Genomic DNA, 22535 nt, shown 5'->3' with positions numbered 1-22535 from the left:
TAAAGAGTTGCACCTTCCCCCTGCCCATTAAGAGATTAATAGACCCAGGCAGTTTTTATTGCTATGAAGGTGATTCCTACCCCCTTCTCTCCCCCACCCCCGTTCGTTTTTTTTTTTAAATCTTTAGTCTCAGTTGGAAAACAGTGAAACAACGCAAATATCAAGTCTCAACCTGTGCAATTGAGTTCTTTCATGTGATGACAACACTGTATGCCATTGTTGCAAGTCCTGTTCACCTAAAATGTGCGTGTGCCTAGTAATCCCCCTTCAATTATGGAGACTTGCTGAGGAAACAGAACTGGAGTGAGGTTCCTCGGGTGGGGGGGGTGGGGGAGTGGAGATCTGGAGAGGAGGAAGGGAAAGGGGAAGCCAGAGTGGAGAAGAGGGTGTGAAAGGGGGGATGTGTTTGGAGACTGATTGGTAAGAATGCTGATAAACCTGCCCCCAGAACACTTTGGGCCTGAAAGCCTTTTTTGTGTGCATTTGTCATAGAATGTCACAGTGGAAGTGAATCAGAAAGAAGAGGGATGTGAAGAGATTTACTTGGCCACTTATGAAAAAGCAGCATTAACTTGTTGTTTATACAATATTGCTCTCTGTTACAATTTAATTAACTTTAAAATCTCCAGAGGAATTCCTCCCTGTTTGTTTTTTTGTTTTGTTTTGTTTTTTTGTTTTGAGCTGACCATTGCAATTTGAAACTGTTGCCCCCTTGCATGTTTCTTTCTTTCATGTTGTTGAAATTGGATTCTTTTTTGAGGCTATAATGTACAGTTAGCGAGGCTCAGCCCACTTGAAAAGCAGGCCGGCCATGCGATCGGGGAAATTTGAAAAGTTTAAACCTAAGAGCAGTTTGCTGTGTTCTGCTTTTGTAGGAGAGAGCTCATTCTGTCTGCCTGATAGCTCTGTGCCTAGCTAGGGCGGTGCTTTCTTTCTCTCATGGGCCTGGGAACATAAGCCGTGCTCTCTCCTTTGTAGACAGGCCCTTCTTTCCCTTTTTATTGTGGTTTTCTTACTTACAACTTTTGTACAGTACAAACCCGGTTGCCTTTTCGGTGATAAACACGCTAATGTTTGATAATGTCGAGAGAGAGAGAGATCAGAACACAGAGTTTTGCAGGCTCGAAACTGTCTGGATTTATTTTTTATACCCACATTTGTCCACCACTGCTGAGATACATCCCGAATTTCCTCTCGTAAATCCCGTTCTTCTTCACACCATTCCCTACCGCACCCCACCCCCACCCCAAGCTCCCACCACCACTCCTCTTAGAACCAGGGCTTAGAGCATATGATTAATGTTTAGAAGTCATACCTTTTACTAGAAAAAAGAAAGTTTTTTAATATCTGTTTTACTGTCCCCCCCCCCTTGTTTCTCCTTCTTTATGGTTTCTGTTAATCACTTAAGGTTTAGACCCAGTGTGCCGGCTGGGCTGTACCCAGGTTCAGAGCCATGCCAATTGGCGGGTGAAGCTTGAGACAGTGATGGAACCACTGGCACAACAGAAGCAGCCTCGGCAGCCACCACCCCAGCAGGCCCCTCCCCTGGCTCCTCTGCAGATGGATGCCAGAGAGAAGCAGGGACAGCAGATGAGAGAAGCCCCGTTCTTGTATGCCCAGAAGCTGGTCACGCAGCAGACTCTCCTTTCTGCCACCCCTGGGAGGCCATCTAGCAGCCCTGCCCTGGGTTCCTTAGCCAGAGGGCCACCAGCCTCAGCAGTGGCCCGAGTTTTTGAACGGAGCAACGTGAACTCAGAGCCCGAGGAGGAGGAAGGAGGTCTGGAAGATGAGGATGGGGATGATGAAGTTGCAGAGGTGGCTGAGAAAGAGGCCCAGGCCGCTTCCAAGTATTTTCATGTGCAGAAAGTGGCTCGCCAGGACCCCAGAGCAGCACCTGGATCTGGTCTGCTTCCAGGGCCAGGGCTTCCATTGCGTGCACAGCAAGCTAAAGAAGACCATACCAAAGATGCTTCCAAGGCCCCACCTTCAGTCTCCACAGCTGGGCAGCCAAGCTGGAATCTGGATGAGCAGCTCAAGCAGGTCAGTCTTCATGGTGCAGGGGGTCATTTATTCTTCCCAAAGGCCAACTGAGAGAAGTACTGCCAGGGTCAGGATCTCTGCCAGTCTGGGCCTTCTCACCCAACTCAGTGACCCAACAGCCTAGTAATGCATAGACTGTGATATTTTTTTTTTTCTCCTAGTTGTTTTCTTGATTACAGCAATGAAATGTGCAGCTTCCTCCAAATATAGATTGTTTCAAGTGGGATGTGAAAGAATGTTAGTACAATCTGTTTTTTTTTTTTTTAAAGGAAGGAAGAGGTTGCAACAGTGTTATGAGGGATATCTAAAAATGCAATTGTAACTCTAATTACAGTTTTTTTAGTAAAAGAACAGTTTTGCATAAGACTATTGCTTAGCTCCAGGCTAAACCAGCGTAGTGCTCTTTAAGGACAGTTTTGTTGTTTATAGCTAAGTGTAGCTGACAAGAAGCTCTTGCATTGTGTATATTTTCCAAATCATGCCTGCATGATTGCATCATTTCACCCTTACACCACCCCCTTTGAAATAGGAAAGGGTAGACCTCAGAATTCCCAGTTTAGCCAAGGCAGGCTTAAGTGATTTTCAAACATGGCTGAGCATCAAAGTCGTCTTGGGAGCTTTAAAAAATTCAGATTCTGGAATCTTAAAGAATTATCTTGGTGTGGAGTCTCAGGACTCTAAGGTGTTCTCAACCAGGCTTTTGGCTTCTGTTTCCTCTTTTCTTTCTGACCTGCAGTGCAGTTTTTCCTCACTCAAAGAATGGGAGTTGCTGATGAGTTGTTCCAGGTTAAGTGACACTTTGGTGCTTAGGGAGCTTGTGACAAAGCCAGTAGTTTCTAGGTACTCATAAGTATGTGCTCTTCATGTGGCCCAGTGGTGCTCTTTGGAAATGAGTCGTGAAGAACTATGGGTTTTCACAGGGCAACTGAGAAGTCATCTAAGAAAAGTCCTTTGGAACCTGAAAACACAGTGTCTTTGTATAAAGGAGCACTGCGTAGTTGATCTGAGTTTTACCACAGCAGTGTTTCCAGTGGATTCCAGAGCTGGCAAAGTATGGTTCCATTCTCATCTCTTCCATTTATTACCCTGTGACCTGTCGGTAGGGCTCTCAATCTCTCTGAGCCTGTGTCCTTTCATCTGGGAAGTGAAAATGATGAAGCGTACCTCCCAGGGATGGTGTGAGGTTTGACTGAGCTAGCAGCACCCGGTAGGTCGGAGTGCTCCAGGTGTTCTTTATGCACAGAGCACTGTCCTCTGCTGAGTCCACACCAACAGGCTGGGAAGCGGGTGAGGTGCCCACTGGCACCCGGGGGCACCCGGGCCTTCCCGCAGATCGCCAGGAGGTAGAGGCTGAGCTGGGACTTGGATCAGAGAGTCCCAGTTTCCACGACAGCGGCAGCCTGGCCGCCGGCCCAGGCCCGCCTCCTGGCTGATTGCTTTAGTTTAGCAAAACATCTGTGAGTTGCCTGCAGCCCCCGCGCTGCCTGCGGCTGGCAGAGTTCCCTGCGGCCGCTGAGTCAGCCCGCAGTGGGCTCCCGCCCTGACAGCACTGGGAAAGTTCAGGCCCAAGGCGGCTGGGCTGCTCCCGCCTTGGCAGCTGGCCAGCCTCTGCGTGTGTGCGGTCGTTCCTAGAAAGTGCAGCCGCGTGCGAGGAACAAGTGGAGCTCCAGAGCCTGTCTGTCTTCAGGAAGTGCAGCAGGTGTTGAGGTCAAGCCATTAGAGCTCTGAAAAAAGAGCCTCTTCAGAAGCGGCGTGTGCATGCACACACGGGTGCACACCGGCAGGCACCCAGCTTGGTGCTCTGGGCACAGCAGCCCTGTGAAGACACAGCTCAGTGCTCAGGGGCTGGCTGTTGGTTTTCTGAAACCCTTTGGGTTCATTTTAAGTTTCTAAGGCGTATTTGACTAATTATAGACTGCCTGGCAGAGCACCTGCTAGGATGTTTTACAAACACCAACAGAGTGGAGGCCTCATCTCACACCCTAAAATTCCCCCTCCCCTTGGATTTGGAGATTGAGAAATGGGTTAGGGGGTCCTTGGGTAACAGTGACTTTAAAACCTCAGATGTGTGGGCTGCCTGGGTGGCTCAGCAGTTGAGCATCTGCCTTCGGCTCAGGGCACGACCCCAGGGTCCCGGGGTCCTGGGATCCTGGGATCCTGGGATCGAGTCCGGCACTGGGCTCCCTGCATGGAGCCTGCTTCTCCCTGCCTGTGTCTCTGCCTTTCTCTCTGTGTCTCTGTGTCTCTCATGAATAAATAAATAAAATCTTAAAAAACAACCTCAGATGCACATCACCCTTTCCTTTTGAGTTTAATTTTATAAAATTACTTCATTCTGTACCCTCCTCCTTTGTCTAATCCTGCCTTTAAAGGAGTAAATAATATGCTTGCTGATTAAAACATCTTTTTTTAAAGTTATGCTTAGGAAGGGGGGGACTGAAAAAATACCCTCGGGGAGAGCCTGTTGAAACCCTTACAGACCATGAAACTAGCCAGCTTTTTTATTGTTCACAGTCTTTTGTTTTTCTGAGGCAGTTAACTTGTAGAGAGCAGAAATGGAATATGCCTTGCTCTGACCAACAGTTACAAAGATCTTCTGCAGGTAATACTGTCAATGTGTTGCCGTGTGCATTTTGTTCTTTAATGCACCAGACTTTCACTGAGGCTTCTTTGGGCCAGGCCTGAGCTTCATGGAACTAAGGAGCTCACGTTTTAAGCAGAACCCATGTGGAAACCTTAAGGGGCATTGGTCTAGAATTGCAGTAATTTCACTCTGTCCAAAGTCAGTAGAAGCCCAACTGCCCAGTCTTAGCTGTGCTGCAGATATTTTAAAAACAAGGTTTTGTTTCAGACATTTACATACCAAGGTAAAAACATTAATTTTGTCTACAGCGTAGCTAGCATAGCTTGGTAAACCAACAGGAATACTCAAAAGTATCTTGCAAGACTTTGGGGGGTGCAGGTGGGCAGGCACCTGCTGATCAAAAAACAAAATTTAAAAGCTTAAGGACTCCACAGTTTCCTTTGTTCTGTAATCCCTTTCTTAGAACATATGAAATCAAAATAATTTTATGGATTCTCTTTAAAGAAACTCTTAGAAAATAATTGTTTCTTAAGGCCCAGATCATTGGACAGAGTATAGTATTCTCTGACACTAGGGTGATGGGAAGATGGATAATGCCATTGAGCCAAGCATTCTAAAGCCCATCAGATTTCGATGGGCAGAGTAAACAATTGTAAAACAAGGCAACAGACAAAGAGCTGAGTGTCCCTTCTCTCGAGGGAGCTCAGTAGAGCCCTGTCAGCACACATCCAAGTGGGGGGTGTTGCTGGCCTATGAGGGGTAGTCCTCTGTCTTCCTGGGAAGAGGGTAGTTCAGGCAATACAGGCTTTGTCTGTCTTGAGCCTGTTAGTGAAGCCAGGTTTCCAGAAGGGGGTGGACTTCCTCCCAGAGAATAGAAAGATGAGCAATCGCTTGATAGGCATGGGGGGAGCCAAAGTGTGTGTGTGTGTGTGTGTGTGTGTGTGTGTGTGTGTGTGTGTGTGTATATATATATATATATTTTTTTTTTTTTGCATACTTTGGCAGCCTCCAGGGTTACTGAGTGTGGGAAGCTTGAAGGATGGCTGACTGCTTGGTCTCTGGAATCTATTGCCAAGAGTTTGTCTAAATAATAAGGTGCCATTTCTTGGGCTAGTCCTACTTTTCTAGGTATATACTGCATGTCTTTGGAATATTTGATGCTTTTCATGAAGATTGTGCAAACTATTGCATGAATAAAAATAAGATCATAAGCATCCCTCACTTTTCTTTGTAGGTCTGTCTTGCATGCCCTTAGCTTCTGCCGTCACAGTGGAGTCTCATCAGAGGTTCTTAATTGAGGTTGATCTCCCCCCCCCCCCCCCAACCCACCAACAACCCTGCTCCCAGATGTTGTTTGGCTGTGCTGACTGGGATGGGGGAGATGCTGGTGCACATCGTAGAATTACCTGGTTCAAGATGTCTGTAGTGCCAGGTTGAGAAACCTGCTTTACGTTGTATAATTAGAAAGAGAACATATGCCATGTTTTCGTCAGGCACTGCCTTGGACTGTTTCTTTGTGTTTCGGTCTTGGTCACTGAAGAGTTTGGTACCCTTGAGTTTTCGTTGAATCTCCTTTCAGTATCTGTGTTGAGTTCATGTCTCTCCGCATAGTCACCTGGGTGACCAAACTGTCACTCAGGAGAGGATTGGGACCTAGAACTCAAGTTCTCAAATGAGCCCTCTCATTTGGCTCTGCCAGCGGTGCTTCCAGCCTAGGCATTCTGTGATGCCTGAGATGTCTGTGGTGATCTGTGAGACAGCTTGGTTGCTCTTTTAGACATTAACCCCAAAAGGTTAAGGTATAAATACTCAGCAAACATGTCAATTAGTAACAGATTTAATTATTAAATCAACATTGGTTTTAGGGCCAGAAGGCATGGATTTAGATCCTTGCTCCACTGCTTGCTTGCTGTAGTACTAGGGACAGGTGTCCTAACCTACCCCTCTGAACCCATACATACTTGTATCCCAGAGGATGGTAATCCTCTCCCACCATGCTCAGGGAGCAACTGTAAAGATATTACCAAAGTGGAAGAAGAATACGAGTGTGGAAGATCTTTGTAAATTTATACCATCAAGCAGGTTAGGTCAGACTGGCGTTAGCACCAATACACATCTTGAAGCTGTATTTCTTCAGGCTTTTCTCCCTTTGTAGGCTCCATAAATCCTAGACGCTGCTTTGAAACAATTCCTTTTCAAGTTTTCCAGAGCTGTGACCAAACTCTCATAATCTGGAGTTCTCTGAAACATTTCAGGATTATGTGAGCTAAAACTGTTGCACTTTAGTCAGCACTTAAAAAAAAAAATCTTTTCTTTTTCTCCTTGTTGAGAAACCATTGTACTTTTGAAGCTGCTTCTTTCCACATTAAAATAGGGGCATGTGCATGGCACCTGGGGGGCTGAGTGGTTGAACGTCTGCCTTCAGCTCAGGTCGTGATCCCAGGGTCCTGGGATCAAGCCCCACGTTGGGCTCCCCTCAGGGGAGCCCCTCTGCCTCTCTCTCTCTCTCTCTCTCTCTCTCTCTCTCATGAGTAAATAAATAAAATCTTTAAAAGTAAAAATAAGGGCATGGGCATGTTTCTTCTTTAGGTAGAATTAAGCTTTATTTACATTGAATTCTTTTTTTTTAAAAGATTTTATTTATTATTTATTTGACAGAGAGAGCATGAGCAGTGGGGGGAGAGCAGAGGGAGGAGCAGACTCCCCACTGAGCAGGGAGCCTGCTGTGCAGGGCTCTATCCTAAGACCCCAGATCAGGACCTGAGCCGAAGGCAGAGTACCTGACTTAGCCACCCAGGTGCCCCAAATTTACATTGAATTCTTATAGATACATGGTCATGACTTAACTGAAGTCCTTACCCTTCTTACCAAACACTGATCCCACCACATGCATCTGAGACCCCATTCCCCTCCTAATTTTCAGGGACTTGCTTCATCAGAGAAAGGGCTATTTCCCTGACTTTTTGGACCCACTGGCTTCTGAAACTTTTTCCACATTCATATGTGTTCTCCTGTCTCCCAGATTTAAAAACACAACAATAAGCTCCTTTAATCCATAAATCTGTCTGGTTCATTTGTTACAGGAGAATGAGAAGTCATTTTTAAAAAACCTTCCCTTGACTACACATCTCTTTCCAGCTTAGCTCTTGTCTCCGTCCCCACAGCAGAGCTTCCCAGAGGCATTGTTTGCACTCCTACCTCCACTTTGTCACCTCCAGCTCACCCCTCAACACACTGCAGTCTAGACTCTGTCTCTTCCGTGTTCCTGAAGTTCCTCTTGGTGAGGCCTCCCAGTGACCTCCATGCTGCTAAGCCCAGCCTGCTCTCATCTCACTTGATTTCTCAGTGACATCGAATACAGTAGACTCCTCTCCTCCAAACATTCTCTTCCTTTGCTCTCCATATCCCCTCCATTAGCTTATTTTCCTTTCTCTGTCTCTTCTGTGTGACCACTAGAACCCCAAGTTCTCCAGGGCTTAGCGCCCCTTCTCTGTACCCCCACCCCCACCCCGCCCTGGGCAATTTCTTTCACTCTCAGGGTTTTAACTACTGTCCACAAGCCATTGACTCCAGTATGCATCGTTTGGCCCTTGTTTCCATTCTGAGTTCAGCTGCCATATTCCCAACTACCTTCTTTTTTTTTTCTTTTTTTTTTTAAATTTATTTTATTTATGATAGTCACAGAGAGAGAGAGAGGCAGAGACATAGGCAGAGGGAGAAGCAGGTTCCATGCACCGGGAGCCCGATATGGGATTCGATCCCGGGTCTCCAGGATCGCGCCCTGAGCCAAAGGCAGGCGCTAAACCGCTGCGCCACCCAGGGATCCCCCAACTACCTTCTTGACATTTCGACTTCGATGTTCTACTGGCATCTCAAGTCTACAAGTCTAACACCTATGAAGCCGAATTCCTGATTTCCAGCCTACTCCCCTACGATTATTTCCTCCTTAGTTCTTCCTTCTCTTAAAGGACATTTCTCTCCCTTTGGTCATTCGTATCAGAGACCTTCTTGTTGACTCGCTCTCATACTCCATCTGGTGATGTCCAGTCCCTCACCAGGTCTTACCAACTCTCCTAAGTGTCTAGACCACTTTTCTCCTCCACTGTCATCTCCCTAATCCAGGCTGCCGACTTGCTGCTGGAGCTGTCAACAAGTGTCTGTGTCTTCCCTCCCCCATTCTAATCCATTCTCTACACAGTAGCTGGAATGATCTTCTAAAAAACCAATCAGATTATGTCATTCCTTTAATGCCACCCAAGTATGATGTCAGTTGCTCTAATTGGAAAAGCCCAATCTGCACAATCTGATCCCTGCCAGTTTGTCAGCCTTATTTTTGTGAAATCTCCTGATGTATCACTGTACTCCAGCCACCCTGGCCTATCCATATGCTAGTCCTTTTGCCTGGAACACTCCTCTAGGCTAACTCTTACCCAGCCTTCAGTTCTCACCTTAAACATCGCTTCCTCAGAGGCACTGTCTTCACCTTTAGTGTAGATCATACTTTTACATTCAATGACTATACTTTTATAGGGTCAGTGAACTTATACCGAAACATCATTATCCCCAAAGTCTCTAGTTTACCTGCCAGTCACTCTTGGTGTTGTAGGTTCTGTGAGTTTGTGTGGGGTTGGCTTGTTGGGTATCTGATTCCTACACTTGACGGTAAACTCTAAGACAGCAGGAACACAATCTGCCTTGCTTATCATCGTATCCTGGTGCCCAGCAGAGCAATGGCAGATAATAGGTACTGAATAAATATTTGTGGCTCCCACTGTTTCTGGTTTGCCCTGTTCTTGTTTCTGTTCTTTAATGCAAATGGCACCATTTCATTTTTTTAGAGCAGTCTTAGGTTCATAACAAAACTGAGCGGAAGATACAGTGATTTCCCATATTGTCCCTGCCCTCACGTATGCATAGCCTCCCCCACTATCAAAATCCCCCATTAGAGGCAGCTGGGTGGCTCAGTGGTTGAGCATCTGTCTGCCTTTGGCTCAGGTCATGATCCTAGAGTCCCGGGATTGAGGTCTGCATCAGGCCCCACGCAGGGAGCCTGCTTCTGCCTCTGCCTATGTCTCCGCCTGTGTGTGTGTGTGTGTGTGTGTGTGTGTGTCTCATGAATTTAAAAACAAAAACAAAAAAACCCGACTGGAATGGTACAGTTTTGCAGTCAATGAACCTATACTGAGATATCATTATCCCCGAAAGTCTCTAGTTTATCTTCCAGTCACTCTTGATGTTGTAGGTTCTGTGAGTTTTGACAAATGTATATATAATGGCACATATCCACCGCTGTAGTATCATACATAGTTTTACTGCCCTAAAAATCCTCTGTGCTCCTTTCTCTTTAAGTCCTGGCAACCCCTGATTTTTTCTTTTTTTTTTTTGGCTCCATAGTTTTACCTTCTTCAGAATACCATATAGAATCATACAGTGTATAGCCTTTTCAGATAAGCTTCTTTCACTTAATAATATACATTTAAGATCCCTCCATGTCTTTTCATGGCTTGATAGCTCATTTCTTTTTAGCATTGAATCTGGATGTACCACAGTTTGTTTATCCATTCACCTATCGAGAAACATCTTGGTTGATTGGCAAATATGAATAAAGCTGCTATCAACATCTTTGTACAGGTTTTTGTGTAGACATGTTTTCAACTCATTTGGGTGAACACCAAGGAGCACAACTGCTGGGTTGTGTGTTAAGAGTATGATTAGTTTTGTAGGAAGCTGCTAAACTGTCTTCCGAAGTGGCTATACTATTTTGCATTCCCACTGACAATGAACGAGGATTCAACATCCTCGCCAGCATCTGGTGGTGGTAATGTTTGGTATTCTTCCCTCTTTTGTTTAATTGAAATTTTCACTGAGATCATTGTAAATTCACATGCTGTTATAAAAAGGATAAGTTAGAGAGATCCCTGTACACTTTGCCCAGTTTCCTCCAATGGTGACATTTTATTTTTATTTTATTTATTTATTTAAGATTTTATTTATTTATTTGAAATTGAGAGACAGCACACAGTAGGGGGAGGGGCAGAGTGAAAAGGAGATGCAGACTTCCTGCTGAGTGGGGAGCCCAACTCAGGGCTGAATCCCAGAACCTGAGCCCAAGTCAGACATTTAACTGACTGAGCCACCCAGATAGATACCCCTAATGGTAACATTTTACAAAGCTATAGTATACTGTTACAACCTGAATATTGACAGTGTTATTATCCACTGATCTTACTACATTTTCCAAATTTTACATGTATTCTGGGTCTGTTTTTTTAAGCCTATTTAGTTGTATGTTTAATACATCTTCTGAAATTCTTCTTGCTTATTAATAAGTGCATTTGAAGCTGTAGATTTCTCTCAAGGTCACATTTTTCCTGTATCCCACAAATGTTGATATGTAACATTTTTCATTGGTTGATACTAAACATTTCATTATTTCACTTGTGATTGCTTCTTTAATTCATGGATTGTTCAAGAGTGTTTTTTAGTTTCCAAATATGTGGGTTTTTTAAAATATACTAACTTGCAGCTTTATAATAAAGCTCTAACCATTATAGTTAAAGAGTTGGTATGATAGTAACTTTCTAGAATTTGTTACAATGTCCTTTTTGTTGGCCTTGTGTATGGTCAGTTTCTATAAATTCTCCATGTGTGCTTGGAAAGAATGTAAATTTTTCTTTTGATAGATGTGGGGTTGCATATCTGTCTACTGAATCAAACTTATTAGTTGTGTTACTCAAATCTTCCTTATCCTTACTAAGTTTCATTTGTGTAATCAGTTTCAGAGAGAGGTGAATTAAATTATTCCAGGGTAGGACTGGCTTTCTTTTGACAAGTGCTAGTACATTTTTTTCCTTACACATACCAGTCTTTATATCTTAAGACCACATATCCATGTAATTATTAGGATTGGTGATACATGTGGGTCTATTTCTGCCCTCTATATTTGGATTTTCAATTTGACCAAGGGTTCTCTTTGCTTCTTGTTTTGTCCTTTCCTGTCTTTTGTTCATTTGAGGTTTTGTTTTTTGTTTTTGTTTTGTGTTGTTTTTACTCAGGCTTTGTCTCCTCTACTGGTAGAAGTTCTATTTCAGTTTCTGTTCTTTTCTTGATTACAGGTAGATTTTACCTTGCATTCTTGACTTTTTGTACTACTCTCAAACAATATTAGGACCTTAGAGATTCTAGTTTTTTTTGTTTTGTTTTTAAAGATTTTATTTATTTATTCATGAGAGACAGAGACACAGGCAGAGGGAGAAGCAGGCTCCATGCAGGAAGCCTAATGTGGGACTCAATCCCCGGTCTCTGGGATCTGGCCCTGGGCTAAAGGCAGCGCTAAACTACCGAGCCCCCCAGGCTGCCCTTAAGATTTTATTTATTTATTTATGAGAGACACGGAGACAGAGGCAGAGACACAGGCAGAGGGAGGAGCAGGCTCGATGCAGGGAGCCTTGTGGGACTGGATCCCAGGGCCCCAGGATCACGCCCTAAGCTGAAGGCAGACACTTAATCGCTGAGCTACCCAGGCTCCCAAATATTTTCATATTCTATTTTCCAACTTTGAATTCTCTCTTCAGCTCTTTCTATGCTACTTAATAACTTAAATTGTTTATCTTGATATTGTGATTAATTTCTGTACTTTTTTGACTTTTAAAAAATCTGCCTCTTAAAAAAAAATCTGCCTCTTTTTACCAGTTGGTTTCTATTCCTTTTTTTTTTCTATTCCTTTTTTTTTAAAGACTTTTATTTTTATTTTTTTTTAATTTTTATTTATTTATGATAGAGAGAGAGAGAGAGAGGCAGAGACACAGGCAGAGGGAGAAGCAGGCTCCATGCACCGGGAGCCCGACGTGGGATTCAATCCCGGGTCTCCAGGATCACACCCTGGGCCAAAGGCAGGCGCCAAACCGCTGCGCCACCCAGGGATCCCTCTATTCCTTTTTTAAAGTACTTTGAACATATTTTAACTTTTTAAAAACTTTATGTTATAGAATTGTTAAAATTTTTTATTATGGAAATCTCTAGCATACAAAGGAAGAGAGAATGGTAGCAATTGTCTGTGTCCTTTACCCAGCTTTCAACAAATTACCAACATTCTGCCATTCTTTAAACATGCTTATTTTAGAGACTCTTTTTAAATTATTCTATTATTATCTCATTCTTGGAGTACTATTTCTTGTTTCCTGTTACTCTCCCATATGATGGCTTATTTCCTCTTGTGGTCTTTTTGTTTTCCCAGTGGAAGCTCATTTTGAGTTGGGATTTGTTTCCATGGGAATCCCATGTGCTAGATTATGGAAGCATTCCTAAGGAGAGTTTTGTCTTCTCTTCTGCTGGGGCCCTACAAGTTTAGCTAGTTGTCATTGCTTTGGGATAATGTGAATTTGGAGTTCCATCTGTGCCTGGTGAGAGCCTGGGCTTCCTTTTCTTATGGACTCTATTCTTCCATGAGGCCCTGGACAAACCACAAGGTTCCTTACTTCTCCAGGCTGGTGGGCAGTTTTTTAAGCACCGGTTAATGGGGGCATGGGGGGTGGAAGTGTAGTCCTTCATGACCTCTGGCTTTATGCATTTATCTCAGTTCTGGTTCCTGGCATGCAAGGCGCCTGCAGCCTGGACTCCTCTCTCTTGCAATTAAATCCCCGGTCCTCAGCCCTTAGATGTTAAGAACTATATCCAGATCCCTTCTCCCTTGAGTCCTACAGCTTTGGCACCTGCTCACTGCTGGTTGATTCCTTTATGTTTCCAGCACTGTGGACTCTGCTTTCTGTCTTGGTTTCAAACTCAGCTGTATGTGTAAGGGGTGTGGAGTGCTGAATTTTATCTAGTATTTCTGAGTGAAGTCTTCTTTGGAGAGGGAGGGAGGCAATAGACTTCTTCTATTTCAGACTGACCTTAATCATGATTTTGTTTGCTGAGTTTTTTTGTTTTTGATTTTGATTATTTATTTATTTATTTATTTATTTTTTGTTTTATTTTTTTATTTTTTTGTTTTGTTTTGTTTTTGATTTTTAATAGCTTAGGCTTTTTGACATCTTGTGTGCCAGGTACTTGCCTTATTTCATTGAGTTGTGTGAGTCAGATCCTGATTTTATCTCTCTTTAAATGTTTGTTTTACAGATGAGGAAAGAATTATGCTGCTTGTAGTCTCACAGTTGAGAAGCTGGTATATTAACCCACAGGGTCAGACTTCAGCCTCTTCCTGTGCTCTTTCTCACTTAGCCATTCTAGATAGAGCAGGGCAATGATGATCTTTTTTTGGTGCTCACATTACTCTATAAGTAATTTTGTTTTATTTTTTCTCATTGTCAAATCAGACTCATTTCAGAAACAGAAAATAAAACATTTGTAAAGGAGAAAATATAATCACCATAACCACATAACTTAGATGTAACTGTAAACATTTTCCTGGGCAGTTGACCCTTGAACAACACAAGTTTGAACTGGATGTTAAAGTTTTATTTATTTATTTTAGGGAGAGAGAGAGCATGAGCAGGGGTTGGGGGAGAGCTTCAAGCTGACTCAGAGCTGAGCATGGAGTCCAGTATGGGGCTCAATCTCACAACCCTGAGATCATGACCTGAGCTGAAACCAAGAGTCCAGTGCTTAGCCAACTGTGCTACCCAGGCACCCCTGGATGGGTCTGTTTATATCTGTATTTTTTTCCCATAAATACAGTACAGTACTGCAGATGTGTTTTCTCTTCGTGTGATTTTCTTAATAACAGTTTCTATTCTTTATCTCAGTTTATTGAGATACAAAAAATACAGCATATAATACATATACATAATATGTGTTAATTGACTACGTTATCGATAAGACTTCTGGTCAACAGTCAGCTATTGGTAGTTAAGTTTTTTGCGAATCAAAAGTAATATGCAAATTCTCCACTGTGTGTAGGGTCAGCATCCCTTGTTCCTAACCCTGTTGTTGTTCTGGGGTCAACTGTATTTCCTTCGTGTTTAAAAAAAAAAAATGCCTGTAGGGGCGCCTGGGTGGCTCAGTCCAGTTGAGCATCCAACTCTCTTGGTTTTGCTCTAGTTATGATCTCAAGCCCTGTGTCCCGGCTCCAAGCTCAGCAGGGAATCTGCTTGAGATTCTCTTTATCCCTCTGCCCCTCCTCACTGTGCAAGCATGCACCTGTGCTCACTCTCAAATAGATAACATAAATCTTTTTTAAAACTGCTTATGATATGCATTTTATATATAATTTCATGGCTAACCTTCATCACCTGGTAGACTATAAGTAATTTTTATCATTAAAATTTATTGTAAAGGATTATTTTTAAAGTTTAAAGTTTAAAATAATGTATTACAGAAGTTATATTAACTCAGTTAATTTTAGAAATATAGAAATGTATAAAGTAAAAACCTGACTTTTGATTGGTCATTCTGAACAGTTTGATGCTATGTATTTTTTCAGAACTGTTTTCTCTTTACAAATACATTTGCTTGGGCAGCCCGGGTGGCTCAGCAGTTTAGTGTCACCTTCGGCCCAGGGCATGATCCTGGAGACCCAGGATCGAGTCCCACATTGGGCTCCCCCTGCTTGGAGCCTGCTTCTCCCTTTACCTGTGTCTCTACCTCTGTCTCTCTCTATGTGTCTCTCATGAATAAATATAATTTAAAAATCTTAAAAAAAATAGCCTTGGAGGGGTGATCCTTCACTTAAAAAACAAAAACAAAAACAAATACATTTGCTTGTTTTTAACAAAAATAGGAATGCTGCACATTATTCTACAAGGTACTCTTTCACTTGGTGTTATGGCTGTCTTTCCACGTGTGTTCATAATGATTTATTATTTTATAAGCGTTTATCTCGGAATTATACAAGTAGTATGGATAGACACTCAGGATAATTAAAACCACATAGGAAAATGCAGAATAAAAATTTATAGTTTAAAAAAATAGGGCAGCCCTGGTGGCGCAGTGGTTTAGCGCCGCCTGCAGCCCAGGGTGTGATCCTGGAGACCTGGGATCAAGTCCCACATCAGGCTCATTGTATGGAGCCTGCCTCTCCCTCTGCCTGTGTCTCTGCCTCTCTCTCTGTGTGTGTGTTTCTCATGAATAAATAAATAAATAAATCTTTAAAAAAGAAAGATAGAGAAAGAAAGGAAAGAAAGAAAGAAAAAAGAAAGAGAAAGAAAGAAAAAAGAAAAGAAGGAAAAGAAAGAAAGAAAGAAAGAAAGAAAGAAAGAAAGAAAGAAAGAAAGAAAAAGAAAAGAAAGGAAGGAAGGAAGGAAGGAAGGAAGGAAGGAAGGAAGGAAGGAAGGAAGGAAAAGTGTTCAGGACATCTGGATGGCTCAGTGGTTGAGTGTCTGCCTTTGGCTCAGGTCATGATCCCAGAGTCTTGGGATCGAGTTCCACATCAGGTTCCCTACAGGGAGCCTGCTTGTCCTTCTGCCTACATCTCTGTCTCTCTCTGTGTGTTTCTCATTAATAAATACTTAAAAAAAAAAAAAAAAAATATATATATATATATATATATATATATATACATACACACACACAGTGTTCTGTTGCTTTCCCTGCTCCCTTCCACCTCACCTCATCCCATCCCACAGGAGACTGCAGTTGGCATGAATCAGCTTTTAGGGCTGCTTCTGTATATTTACCTACTTAACTGTGTAGTTACAGAATGTGTTAGAAAAGAGTGTGTGTGTTATGTGTATGCATTTAGTATAAATTAAACTACCTTTGTAGATGCTGTATAACCCTATGCCTTAGTGTCTGCATTTCTGTGGTAGGTGAGATTATCCTGGAGATTTTGTTGTATTAGAGGATAGATACATGTATATTGTTCTTTTCCTGTTTGCCTTTTGTATTTATTCTTGCCTTATCTTGCTTGTGGCCTTTGTCCATTTTTCTTTCTTTTTTTAATTGTAAAAACACATGAGATTACCCTCCTAACAAAATTTTAAGTGTACAGTACCTATTAACTATAAACAGTGTTGTACAGATCTCTAGAACTTTTTCATCTTACATAATGGAAACTTACTCCCCATGTTCCTACCCCATCAGCCCCTAGTGACCACCATTCTCCTTTCTACTTGATGAGTTTGACTACTTTAGATATCGTATGTAAGTGTATTCCTGAAGTTTCTGTCCTTATATGACTAGCTTATTCACTTTCATTTATTTAACTTTTAATTGAAATATTTTCATTATTTAGCATAACGCTCTCCAGGTTCATCTATGTTACCACATCCTGCAGGATTTTCTTCTTTTTAATGACTCAGTCTTATTCTGCAACTGAATAGAGTTGACACACATTAGTTGCAGGTGTACAACATAGTGATTGCTCAGGTCTCTACTTTCTGCTGTGCTCACCACAAGTGTAGCTACCACCTGTCACCATGCAATACTGTTATAATATCACTGACTGGGTTCTCTATACTGTACCTTTTATCCTCATGGCTTATTCATCCCACTCCCCTTCACTCATTTTGCCCATCTTCCTATCTCCTTGCCCTCTGACAACCATCAGTTCTTTGTGTTTCTGGGTCTGTTTCTGCTTTTTCTTTGTTTACTCATTTGTTTTTTAGATTCTACAGGTAAGTAAAATCATATGGTTCTTGTCTTTCTCTGTTTGACTTATTTCGGTTAGCATCATACCCTTTAGGCCCATCTATGTTGCTGCCATGTTGTAGCAAGATCTTACTCTTTTTTATGGCTGAATAATGGTGACACGTATGTGTATATGTGTGTGAATGTGATATGTATATATGCCACATCATCTTTATCCATTCTTCTATCAATGGATCCTTCTATCAATGGATACTTCAGTTGCTTCCATATCTTGGCTTTTGTAAATAATGAATACTGCTGCAGTAAACATAAGAATGCACATATCTTTTTTAATTAAGTGTTTTCATTTTCTTTGGGTAAACACCCAGTAGTGGAATTACTAGATGATACGATATTTCCATCTTTAATTTTTGAGGAACCTCCTTACTAATGTGGCTATACCGGTTAACATTCCCACAAAGAGTGCACCAGGATTATTTTTCTTCACTTTCTCACCGATACTTGTTATTCTTGTCTTTTTTTTTTTTCTTAAGATTTTTATTTTTAGGTAATCTCCACACCCAATATGGAGCTCAAACTCACAACCTGAGATCAAGAGTCACATGCTCCAGTGGCTGAGCAAGCCAGGCACCCCTTGTCTTTTTGATTCTAGCCATTTTAACAGGTGTAAGATGGTATCTCATTGTGATTTTGATTTGTATTTCCCTGATGATTAGTGATGTTGAGCATCTTTTCATGTGTCTATTAGCCATTTGTATGTCTCTAGGAAAGTATCTGTTCAGGTCCTCTGCCCATTTTTAAATCCAGACTATTTGGTTTTTTCTGGTGTTGAATTGTATAAGTTCTTTATATATTATGGATATTCCTTTTGACTATATCATTTGCAGATATCTTCTCCCATTCAGTAGGTGGCTTTTTGTTGATGGTTTCCTTTGCTGTGCAAAAGTTTTTATTTTGACATAGTCTCAGTAGTTTATTTTTGCTTTTGTTTCCCTTGCCTCTTGAGACAAATCTAGGAAAATGCTGCTAAGGCCAATGTGAAAGAAATTACAACCTGTGTTTTCTTCTAGGATTTTTATGTTTGGAGGTCTCATACTTAGGTCTTTGACCCATTTTTTTTTTTTTAAATTTTTTTTGTTTTATTTATTTATGATAGGCACACAGTGAGAGAGAGAGAGGCAGAGACACAGGCAGAGGGAGAAGCAGGCTCCATACACCGGGAGCCCGACGTGGGATTCGATCCCAGGTCCCCAGGATCGCGCCCTGGGCCAAAGGCAGGCGCTAAACCGCTGCGCCACCCAGGGATCCCAGGTCTTTGACCCATTTTGAGTTTATTTTTGTGTCTGGTGTGAGAAAGTGGTTCAGTTTCATTCTTTTCCATGTAGCTGTGTCCAATTTTCCCAGTGCCATTTATTGAAGAGATTGTCTTTTCCTCATTGTGTACTCATTTCTTGCCTCCTTTGTTATAGGTTAATTGACCATATAAGCATGGGTTTATTTCTGGTATGCCACATTTTCATTATTCATTCATCCATCGATGAACACTAGGTTGATTTCATATTTTGATTATTATGAACCCTGCTGCAATGAGCATTAGAGTGCAGGTATTTCTTTAAGATCTTGATTCTTTTGTTGTTGTTTGATGATCAAATTATTTATTTATGTATTTACTTATTTTTAATTTAAATTCAATTTGCTAACATACAGTATAACACCCAGTGCTCATCAAATGCCCTCCTTAGTGTCCATCACCTAATCTCCTGAATCCTCCACCCTCCTCCCCAATTCTGATTCTTTTGGATAAATAATCCAGAACTGGGATTGCTATATCATATGGTAGTTCTGTTTTTTATTTTTTCAGAAACCTTTATACTGTTCTCCAGATTGGCTGTACCATTTTACATTCCCACTAACAGTGCACAAAGATTCTAGTTTCTCCACATCTTCTCCAATACGTTATTTTCTGTTTGTTTTTACAATGGCCATCCTAACAGATGTGAGTGACATCTCATTGGCTTTGATTTGCATTTTCCTAATGATTAGCGTTGTTACATCTTTTCATGTGTCTGTTGGCCATCTGGATGTCTTCTTTGGAGAAGTGTCTGTTCAAGTATTTACTCCCTTTGTCATTGGGTTATTTGGGAGGTATTTTTTGCCATAAGTTGTAGGAGGTTCTTCTTCTTCTTTTTCTTTTTTCTTTTGTAAAGTTTATTTATTTATTTGGGGGATAGTGCAGGGGGCAAGGAAGAGAGAGAGAAACAGACTACCTGCTCACTGTGGAGCCCAACACAGGGCTCTATCTCATGACCCGGAGATCATGACCTGAACCCAAATCAAGAGTTGGATGCTTAGCTGACTGAGCCACTCAGGCACCCCTGTAGGAGTTTCTTACATCTTTTGGATATTGACCCCTTATCAGATAGATGATTTGCAAATGTTTTCTTCCCTTTTTTCTTTAATTTTGAATTTTTTTAAAGGATTTTATTCATGAGAGACATACAGAGAAAGGCAGAAACATAGGCAGAGAGAGAAACAGGCTCCCTGCGGGGAGCCCTATATGGGACCCGATCCCAGGACCCCAGGATCATGACCTGAGCCAAAGGCTCAACCACTGAGCCACCCAGACACCCAAATATTTTCTTCCATTCTGTATGTTGCCTCTTGCTCTGTTGATTGTTTGCTTGGCTGTGCAAAAGCTTTTTATTTTGTTGTAGTCCCATTTGTCTATTTTTGCTCTTGTTGCCTGTGTCTTATCCAAGAAATCATTGCCAAGACCTGTGTTATGCAGCTTTCATTCTATATTTTCTTCCACGAAGTTTGTAGTTTCAGGTATTATATTTAAGTCTTTTATGTATGGTATGAGCTAAGGGTCCATTTTCTTTTTTTTTTTTTAAGATTTTTTTTATTTATTTATTCATAGAGACACAGCTAGAGAGAGAGGCAGAGACACAGGCAGAAGGAGAAGCAGGCACCATGCAGGGAGCCCGACGCGGGACTCGATCCCGGGTCCCCAGGATCACGCCCCGGGCTGCAGGCAGCACTAAACCGCTGCGCCACCGGGGCTGCCCTAAGGGTCCATTTTCATTCTATGCATGTGGATATTCAGTTTTCCTGACACCTTTTGTTGAAGAGACTATCCTTTCCCCATTGTGCATTCTTGATATCCTTCAAAGATCAATTGACCATACATATGCAGGTTTATTTCTGGACTCTGCATTCTGTTCTGTTGGTCTGTAATATCTGTCATTATGCCAGATACGCTATTTTGATCACTGTAGTTTTGAGATATGTTTTGAAATTAGGAAGTATGAGGCCTCAGCTTTGTTCTTTCTCAAGATTGATTCAACTGGGCAGCCCTGGTGGCTTAGCGGTTTAGCGCTGCCTTCAGCCCGGGGCATGATCCTGGAGACCAGGGATCGAGTCCCACGTCAGGCTCCCTGCATGGAGCCTGCGTCTTCCTCTGTCTGTCTGTCTCTCTCTCTCTGATAAATAAATAAAATCTTAAAAAAAAAAAAAAAAGATTGATTCAGCTATTTGGGGTCCTTTGTGGTTCCATATGAATTCTAGAATTGTTTTTTCTATTTCTATTTTTTAAATGCCACTGGGCTTTTGGTGAGGGTTGATTGAACCTATAGATCTCCTTGGGTAGTATGGATATTCTAATATTAGGTCTTCCCATCCATGACCATGGAATGTCTTTCCATTTTTCTGTATCTTTTTTAATTTTTTCAGCAGTATTTTGTAGTGCACAAGTCTTTCACCTTCCTAGTTAGGTTTATTCCTAAGTATTTTATTCTGTTTGATGCTGTTGAATATGGAATTGTTTTCTTAATTTCCTTCTTGGGTTGTTCGTTGTCAGTGTAGAGAGACACAACTGATTTTTGTGTGATTTTGTATCCTGAAACTTCCCAGAATTCACTTTTTAGTTGTTTTTTTTTTTTAAAGATTTTATTTATTTATTCATAAGAGACAGAGAGAGAGAGAGGCAGAGACACAGGCAGAAGGAGAAGCAGGCTCCATGGAGGGAGCCCAATGTGGGACTTGATCCCGGGTCTCCAGGATCATGCCCTGGGCTGAAGGCAGGCGCCAAACCACTGAGCCACCCAGGGATCCCTCACTTTTTAGTTCTTTTTTTTTTTTTTTAATATTTTATTTGTTTATTCATGAGAGACAGAGAGAGAGAGAGGCCGAGACACAGGCAGAGGGAGAAGAAGCAGGCTCCATGCAGGGAGCCTGATGTGTGGGACTCGATCCCGGGTCTCCAGGACCATGCCCTGGGCTGAAGGCGGCGCTAAACCGCTGAGCCACCCGGGCTGCCCTCACTTTTTAGTTCTAATGGGTTTTTTTGGTATGTGGAATCTTTAGTTTTCTACCTAGGAAATCATGTCATCTGCAAACAGAGATAATTTTATTTCTTCCTTTCCAGTATGGATGCTTTTTATTTCTTTTTCTTGCCTAATTGTTCCAGCTAGGACTTCTAGTACTATGTTGAATAGAAATGGTAGGAATAGGCATCCTTGCCTTGTTCCTGACCTTAGAAGAAAAGCTTTTAGTTTTTCACCATTGAGTATGGTGTTAGCTGTGGGCTTTTCATTCACAGCCTTTAAAATGTTGAAGTAATTTATTTCTGTTCCTAAGTTTATTGAGTATCTTTGTCATGAAAGGATGTTAAATTTTGTCAAAATTTTTTTTGCATCTATTGAGATAATCGTGTGATTTTTCATCCTTCCATCTGTTAATGTGGTATATCCCCTTGATTAATTTTTTGTGTGTTGAATCATCCTTGCATCCCAGGGCATCAATCCCATTCAATCACGGTATATGATCCTTTTAATGTGCTGTTGATTGTGGTGTGCAGTGTTTTATGAAGGATTTTGCATCGGTATTTATCAGGTAGTTTCCTTGTGGTGTCTTTCTCTGGCTTTGTTATCAGGGTAATGCTGAGCTCATAAACAGAATTTAGAAGAGTTTGGGAAGGATTGGATGTTAATTCTTTTTTAAATGTTTGGTAGAATTTACTTGTGAAACCATCTGATTCCGGCCTTTTCTTTGTTAGTAGGTTTGGATTCTGATTCAGTCTTCTTGCTAATTATAAGTCTGTTCAGGTTTCCTATTTCTTCATAATTTCATCTTGGTAGGTGGTAAGTTTCTAAGAATTTTTAGTTTAGCTCAAGGTTTGACAATTTTGTTACCTTTTCAGAAAAACAACTGTTAGTTTTGTTGATGTTTTTCTGTTGTTTTTCTAGTGCCTGTTTTGTTTATTTCTGCTCCAATCTTGATTACTTCCTTCCTTCAGCTAACTTTGGGCTTAGTTTGTTCTTTTTCTAGTTCTTTGATATGTAGAGTTAGGTTGTTTGATATCTTTTTTAATGTAGGCGTTTATTGC

At 41.7% G+C, this 22535-nt stretch overlaps 1 protein-coding gene across 2 annotated transcripts in view; it reads left to right on the top strand.

The window, feature by feature from the left end:
• The window catches only part of ARID3B (AT-rich interaction domain 3B), a 54598-nt gene that overhangs the window by 1129 nt on the left and 30934 nt on the right, over positions 1-22535 (top strand). For both annotated transcript variants that reach the window (XM_055320099.1, XM_055320098.1), the window contains exon 2: positions 1409-2040. In XM_055320099.1, coding sequence (XP_055176074.1) covers positions 1486-2040 — 555 coding nt within the window. In that variant the 5' untranslated portion in view covers positions 1409-1485. The remainder of the gene's footprint in view (positions 1-1408; positions 2041-22535) is intronic.

The sequence above is a fragment of the Nyctereutes procyonoides genome, unplaced genomic scaffold (assembly GCF_905146905.1).
Source record: "Nyctereutes procyonoides isolate TBG_1078 unplaced genomic scaffold, NYPRO_anot_genome, whole genome shotgun sequence".
NCBI classification, from domain to species: domain Eukaryota; kingdom Metazoa; phylum Chordata; class Mammalia; order Carnivora; family Canidae; genus Nyctereutes; species Nyctereutes procyonoides.
The sequence above is the reverse complement of the archived record's forward strand: the minus strand, read 5'-3'. Positions and strand labels throughout refer to the sequence as shown.